The sequence below is a fragment of the Rhea pennata genome, chromosome 14, assembly GCF_028389875.1.
Source record: "Rhea pennata isolate bPtePen1 chromosome 14, bPtePen1.pri, whole genome shotgun sequence".
Taxonomy (NCBI): Eukaryota; Metazoa; Chordata; class Aves; order Rheiformes; family Rheidae; genus Rhea; species Rhea pennata.
In genome coordinates, this window is record NC_084676.1 from 18,255,959 (window position 1) to 18,263,844 (window position 7,886).

The 7,886-nt window shown below is 37.3% G+C and overlaps 1 protein-coding gene across 1 annotated transcript; it reads left to right on the forward strand.

The window, feature by feature from the left end:
* Positions 1-1,510: 1,510 nt before the first annotated feature.
* On the forward strand, positions 1,511-7,590 carry LOC134147028 (myeloid protein 1-like). The gene is made up of 7 exons (XM_062587728.1): positions 1,511-1,556; positions 2,711-2,840; positions 3,882-4,033; positions 4,565-4,735; positions 6,065-6,179; positions 6,692-6,843; positions 7,400-7,590. The coding sequence occupies exons 1-7, from the start codon at positions 1,511-1,513 to the stop codon at positions 7,588-7,590; spliced, it is 957 nt and encodes a 318-aa protein (XP_062443712.1).
* The last annotated feature ends 296 nt before the right edge of the window (positions 7,591-7,886 follow it).

Below are 7,886 nucleotides of genomic sequence, written 5' to 3' on the forward strand. Positions count from 1 at the left end.
AATCAGTTCTTCCTGACAGGATGGGATAAAAACTAGCAGGATAAAAATCACTGAAGCCACTGATAACACCACTAGGGAGGACAAAAAGATTGGTTTGGGGTTAAATATTGGCTGTAAAAAAGCGTGGAACCATGAGCAAAGAATTCATCTCCTGCTGCCTGTTCCATGGAGTTCTCAAGAAAACAGATTGCAGAGACATTCTTCACAAACTAGAAGTGCTGCAGAGAGACATCTGTTTCTCCTCTGAAAAAAGCCTGCAGGACTTCCAGAGGTTACCAAAACTGGGAATATAGGATAGCTTATGTGAAAGTGCCATGACTCATTTAACTTTTTCATTAACTAAGATTTGCCATAAAGAAAACCTAGCACTTTCCTGTAATTCCTACAGAAAAACCAGAAGGAATAATTAAAAAAATACTTAGTAACACAGATTCCTAAATGAAGATTCTACTACTGTTATTAACATTGCATAAGATACCTAAATCCTAAGAAGAGCTTGAAAATCAGTGGAAAAGTGAACATTAGCAAAGGTCTCCCACCTTTCAGGAGAATATTCTAATCACCAGGTTGTGATGCATCCTGAGGTTTAGCCCTATTAATTCCTCCTAGTTGAATTTTTCTGCTTTATATGAATGCTTAAAAATCCATGATGATTCAGTCTGTTGGGACCCTGGTGTAAAGAGGAGGCTGCTCTTTCAACTTTTGAGAACGCTGAAGGGAGCCAGTCATATAATACTAGAAGTTTAACGCCATGTCACAGCTATGCAAGCGCAACTTTGGTTTGCAACTGTTTATTATAGAACTTCAAGATCAGTTTTTCAAGATCAGTTTTGACATGGATTTTGTTCCCCAAAACTAGGGTTCAGTCAAAAGACTTAATAAATATAAGTCTAGACCAATAATAATTTCAGCTGAACAGGAAAAAAAATTCCTTGCAAAAGCATCCAATTCTCTTAAATTAAGTCCCTAATGAAATAGTAAACCAAACATTGTATTTTCTTGTGTTTTCTATCACTCACTTAAAAAGCTAATGAGCATATATGCCCGAGGTGGTAGTACCGGAATGAGGAATGCAGGACAAACTAGTGATACGAGTAACTCCACTACATGGAGTTTTGCCCATCATTTCCCTCCGATTAAAGTCTCTGGACCATATTCTTCGTTCCTACTGTTCTTGGCCTAAGTGTACCCTTACTTCAGGAGGAGGAAGAAAAGTTGAGAAACGGTTCAACTGGAACTTCCTGAAATGCGGGATTGCTGTTTCCATCTGTTACGGTGTGCTAAGAGGCCAATCATTTTGTCTTTCCCAACCAGCTCTAACAACAGTTAAGTTTGTTGACATCTTTACAGCCTAATATGGCAATACCATCTACTCAGAGGTGTAATACTTTGGTCAAGACTGATTGGTCAGAACAACAGACTTGCACTTTCTAAAGTGCATAAATACCAAAGAAAGCTTCTACACGATGTCTTTGATTTGATCAAGGACCAGTGGTGGGACAGCTCCAAAATGTCAGCTCTCAGTCTGATCACACTGGTCAGCCTGGTGTCCACTGGTAAGTTGAGATTAACATTTTGTTTGTCTTTACTTTTTTTCAGGCTGCCACTAAGAAATCAGTGAAATCCACTCCAATATATATAGTGCTAAAGCTAAGCCTTTCAATTTAGTTTTATGAAGAATTATTGTAATGTACGCTATTATAAAATATAAACATGGGCATGCATTTGGAGTTTGTACCGTATCATACTGAAGCATTTAGAGAGATTTCATGAAAAGCACAAGGGAAAGTGGTTTGACTTGCTTCATAAACTAGGATTAAAAATGTGTTAATTATAGTTTTGCTTTGTTTCTAGAGAACATACCTTAAAATTAAAGGCATAAGATGTCTAGGAGAGGAATCAGATCTGTGTAACAGGTTCTATGACATTCTTTCACATATAATTTTGTGAAATTCTAACAATCCATGAACCATTCTCTACAAAGAGCGGACATCAGCACCAGCATGAATGGTCAGGAAAGCAGTATTGTGTTGTGAGGGTAAGAATATTACTGGAGTAAATCCACATCTTTTAGATATTAGATTCAGACAGACAAGCTCAGACATGTTTCTATTCCCAGTATTAATAAATATATAATGGAATTCTTTGGTGGAGTTGAAATACTTTTATTCATTTTTATAAATTTAACTATTACTTCATTGCTATTTAGCATTTTGCCAATTTGTCATCTTATTCCTCACACACTTCCAGAATCAGAGATTGCTGTTATCTTCCATTATTCCATGTCCTTTCCCCATATGCCTAGCACTGGAAAACTAAACACACACATTCCTGCTGCTTAGAGAGGAGCTCTACCTGCTGTGATTATATCTTGAAGAAAAATAAATACTTAAAGTGAGACAGGTTGACACAGGACTTGATTCAAAGTGTATTCCAGTGAATGATCCAGGTTGGGGGAGCAAGGGGTACTAGATTTAGATTTCAGTCATGGAATTTAGAGATAGAAGAATAAAAGTCCCACAACCAGTTAACGTGCAATTAAAGAAAAAGCTGTATTCCATAGCACAGAGAGAGAAGCAGAGGTGGCATGCAATAGAAGAATCATACTTGTCTTCTACTTTAAGCACAATGTATTTTGCAGCTTAACTTCTACTGTACAGTACTAGGAACGTGGTTCTATTTTCCCTATTTTCCTCTTTTGCTCATAAAGTTTTTGCCAAGGAATGGGATGCACACCCACCCCAACAACATAGACACTGGGCACAGATATGCCATGGGAATCCTACCAACAAAATCCGAGGCTGTGATAAATATGGCTGTGGTGCTTACGGCGCTGACAGGTAAAATAGTGGGGTATTGGGAGTTTGTAGAAAAGTTTGTTGCTGCTTTTCTAAATCAAACCAGAGAAACATCGTAAAAAGCTTAACCACCCTAAAAAAAAAAAAAAAAAAAAAAAAAAAAAAAAAAAGGCTTGCTGACACTTTGTCTTTGTTCAGCAGGATCTAAGACCAATACACAAAAACACTGATGACATTTTTCTAGCAGTCATTAGTATTATTTTACCTATTATGCTAAAAATGACAGAATACTGTTGCCTATAGGACCTTTCTGAAGAGAGATTAATGTCACTTCTGCTGAGGGATGCACAGGTGAAGAAGCCATATCACTACATGAATTAGCAGCTAGGTTTTTGATGTCACACACTACTAGTATACACCAGAATCAAAAAAGCACTAAGTAGTAAAGTATTCCAAGAACAGGTGTCACTTATTCTTGTTGCTCATAGACTAGGTATTTGACATACACCCACAGTGCTTACACTGTGTAAGCCAGTTACACAGCTAACTGGGTTATTTACACAAGTTAAAAATCTGCCAGCATCATCGTTTGTAAGCAGGCACCTCATAACAGAGCAGGCTATAGTATTTCCCAGAAAAATGCTTTTATACACAGAATGACTTCTACCTTCCTTGCATTTTCCTCTCTTCTTCCTTCAAGCCCCATACAAAGTTTCCATCTTCAATATGCAACTTCTGAATTTCTAAATGAAAAAAATCACGATGTAAGCTTCTATTTTACCTGGCACAGACATATTTGTGTGTAGAACAGCAGTATTTTTATGTAAGTTTGAAATATTCCATGAATATGGGAAAACTAAAAGCGTGCTTAAAATTTGAAATCTCATCTTCCTTTAAGTCTGATTAATATAAACAATCTTCAGTAATTACAGATGGACTGAAGCCACTATTTTTTCCAATTTCCTTGCAGATGCAGTTTAAATTGTTTTACAAGCTTTAGATCTTGCTGTTTGCTAACTGAACTATCTATATATAATGTTAGGCCTGATAGAGACTTCACTAATCATGTATTTACATTTTCAGACACAGCGGTAAAGGAAAGCATGTGGGTGTGGATGTCATCTGTGCTGATGGAGCAACAGTGTACGCCCCCTTCTCTGGCCAGCTCTCTGGACCCATTAGATTCTTTCATAATGGAAATGCCATTGATGATGGAGTCCAAATCACGGGATCAGGCTAGTAATAACAGCAGATATGTTTTTAAGTGCCCAGTAAGATTTTTCTGTAGCTCTTCAAATCAAGCAGACTGTCATCTACTCTCATGCCTCTAGTTCCTACATTTAAATACACCTACAATCCTGCTCGCAAATATCACAAGTCATCACTAGCAGGAAATAGTCCTTCTCCTTTGCTTTTCACTTGGGAGGGAGAGAGAAGGGAAGAGGGAGTTGAAAAAACAGTCAAAGAAAATCAATTACCCCCCAAAACAAAAAAAGGAAACAGTAAAAATGAAAGTATCAGTAATATGCCCTCAGTTTTGCTGAGAGGATGCTTGCTGTCCCTATTTTCTAACTCTTTTTTCTTCTTTCTCCTTTTCTATAAGCAATCCAGAGAATTTTGATTTCAGGATTGTTGGTATCTTCACTGTATTTCTGCTTTATCACTGCAATCTCCATCAAGAGGCCAGCATAAAAGACCTCTTGCACACCACAAGAACAGATGTAGTTAGTATTTCCCGACTTCACTTCCTCTCCTGTCTCTTACAGGTTACTGCGTAAAACTCATCTGTATTCACCCTATCAGATACCACGGCACCATCCAGAGAGGACAAGAACTCGGAAGAATGCTGCCAATGCAGAGAGTATTTCCTGGCATTGTGTCTCACATCCATGTTGAAAACTGTGATCGCTCTGATCCTACTGCTCTACTTAAACCTGGTAAAAAAAAGTATTAATATATAAATATATATATATAATGAATGAAAGTATACTTAATTGCAAATAAGAACATCAGCATTCAAAAGCAAGATTCTCCTCTGTCTTAAGTTCTAAGTGCAATGTCTAAGAGAGAGCACGCTTTACACATACAGCATGAGAGGAGTGTAGACAGTGTTAAAGACAGGAGCCACGTGTATCAGCATATCAGCTGTAGTCATACCCCTTCTCCAAATGTGAGTCAGACACTTCTGTTTGTATTCTTTTAACTACTAGCAATGTTTTCGATATTGCACTTCAGCTACTTTACGAATTAGGAATTGCTCTCTTCACTGAACTGCACGGACATTAAGGGTAAATTTCCAACAGGAGCAGTGTTACTTCTCTTTCAGCATGGCTATAGGCCATAGCAGATACATCCTCTGTTTAATACACAGACATACGGTACAAAGACATTACAGGACAATTCAATTTCTGAAATACAATAGATTCCAAACACTGCTGTTCACAGTGACTTGAAGATCAGCAATAAGTATTTGGTATATTAAGGTCACAGTTTAAGGAAATGACCATTCTAGAGGAAGAAGTTCCAATCTTCTCTAGTTTAAACATTACTCATTTACATAGCAATATAACTTTTGCAAGGAGCAAACCCCCAGCTCTTCACATTGACCAGCCTCAACGTCAACAACAACTTGGAAGCTTCTTTACGTGCAAGCTATTCTCAACTTACAGACGTAGTAACAGTCTGCTTTTGAGCAGAGTTCTGTTCTGAACAGGTCACAAACTGATGGAAAATAAGACCCACAACCTTCTGCAGATCCTGAACGTATATATTCCAGTTTCAGCACTAAATAATATCCTCAAGTCCTTGATCAACAGCAATGCTATCCTCATCTCTTAGGATGATCCTTTATAAATACAAATTTAAAGATTTTGGTAGCAATATAGAATAGGATTTGAGGACTGAACTGAGATTAGGCTAGACTAGATTAGAAAAAAAAAAAGGAAGAAAAAAAAGCAGAGATGAGTTTTTGTTAAAGAGATTACTTAGGAAGCATGATAATTCCTTTGAATTTTTCTCTTTAAAGAATGCTCCTTAAATCAGACAGCTCTATATGAAGAAATAACAAAATCTAGTCTTGGATGTACATTCTATTTTTACTACCAAATGAGTGAAAATTCTGTGGAAGACATCAACAATTCCAGTATGTTTCTACTTAACTAAAATGAAAACACAATATTCACAAATGTACATCAGAACCCAAAAGTTGCATCAGAACAAACAACCCTGAAAATAAATTTGATTTCTTATGTTTCTGTATTTCAAAGATATTCTACCATTTCCACAACAAGATCAGTACTGGGCAGCAGTATGTTCTGGGAATCCTACAAACGAGATAAGAGGCTGTGATAGATACGGCTGTGGATACTATGGAGCTCCAAGGTACTGTAATTAGCATGAGTTTGTTGCTACTCCATTGAAATAGAATTTAAGTACGGTTAAGCCCATTTTGAAATGCAACTTTGAAGGCTGAGGCTGAAAAATCAGAAAACATTTTCACTGCAAAGGTAATGCAGCACCAGGACAGGCTGTCCATAAGAGTCATGAAATCTGTCTTGGGGTTTTTTATTTTATTTTTTTGTTTTTAATGACTCAGCTAAACAGAGCCATGGCTGACCTGACCTAGTGCTGGGAACAGCACTGACTCAGGTGGAAGGCTGGACTAGACGAGCTATAGAGGTACCTTCCAATCAGCATTCCCGCTACCCTACATTTCTATTTCAAGGCTTGTAAGAAACACTTTTTCAATTTACAGAACTGCAAATCTAACAATACAAACCATAAATCTTACAGGGTATTACATAATCTACACTTCAATGAAAACGTGATTTAGCTTCTTCAAACACAATCTGTTGTGCCAACACTGTCTAATTACTAACATAACCCTTTTTCAGAGGAAATGGTAAAGGAAAGCATGTGGGTGTGGATGTCATCTGTGCTGATGGAGCAACAGTGTACGCTCCCTTTTCTGGCCAGCTCTCTGGACCCATTAAATTCTTTCATAATGGAAATGCCATTGACGATGGAGTCCAAATCAAGGGACGAGGTAAATAACTATTTTTCATAGAGTTTTCCTATCTTAATGTAGCATGTGTTCCCTTGCACTTAACTAAGCAGTAAAGCAAAGTGCACGTTCTGAGCCATAGCATCTTCTATCCATTTGCATTTAAATCTTTTTGTTCCTATGTTAGAATCCAAATATAGGGTACCCACTCTTAAATATAACTAGGCAAGCTCTCATTTTCAGGACCTATTACTTACTCTTCACTCTACAAGTACTGAGGTTGGGACCCAAATTGCAGGAAAATATAAAAATAGCTTTAAAAAAGATACAATGTTTTAGAGGAGTTTTGCTTGGTTCTATAGAACGACTTTAAGCTCTTCTCTTTTCTAAATCAAGAACCCCCATCCTCATTCCACCTGCTTCGGATTTTCCCTCCCTCAACAATCCAGCAACTCTGACCACTATCTTTATTTTCAATGACCACAGTATTTGGCTATTTTTATTTTTCCACTACTGCTTCCCCCTGCCCTCCCCCTCAAACCTCCACTCCCCAAAAAAGCTTTATCAGACATTTGGGTTTTTCTCTTGTTTTTACCAGGTTTCTGTGTAAAACTGCTCTGCATCCATCCCATTAGATACAGCGGTACAATTGCTAAGGGGCAAGTCCTTGGGAGAATGCTCCCAATGCAAAGAGTATTTCCTGGTATCACATCTCACATTCACGTTGAGAACTGCGATCGCTCAGACCCTACCAGAAATCTCGAAATGGGGAAAAGAAAGAGAATATAAAATGGAAGTGTTAGTAAATTCAAAATAAATTCATCTCAGCATCCAAAAGTTGTTTTTCTTCTCATGTAAACAGTCTATCTTAATGAATGAATTTTTTTTTTACCCAGAATAAATAAAAAACCCAACAGTTTACACTACTACTGATTCAATATTTTGAGTTTTGTATCATATTGCAAGGCCCTAACATTAATATATATTCCAGGTACCACTTGGGTAGGTACCCTTTTATAGTATCAGTAGTTGCTGTTAACATTATATTTTAGGCTAATTTACAAACTTTGCATTGCATCTTGGTC

Coding starts and splice junctions, on each gene's coding strand:
- LOC134147028 (XM_062587728.1), top strand. CDS start 1,511: ATGTCAGCTCTCAGTCTGATCACACTGGTCAGCCTGGTGTCCACTG. Junction 2,841..3,881: donor GGTGCTTACGGCGCTGACAG/GTAAAATAGTGG, acceptor TTACATTTTCAG/ACACAGCGGTAAAGGAAAGC. Junction 4,736..6,064: donor TACTGCTCTACTTAAACCTG/GTAAAAAAAAGT, acceptor TGTATTTCAAAG/ATATTCTACCATTTCCACAA.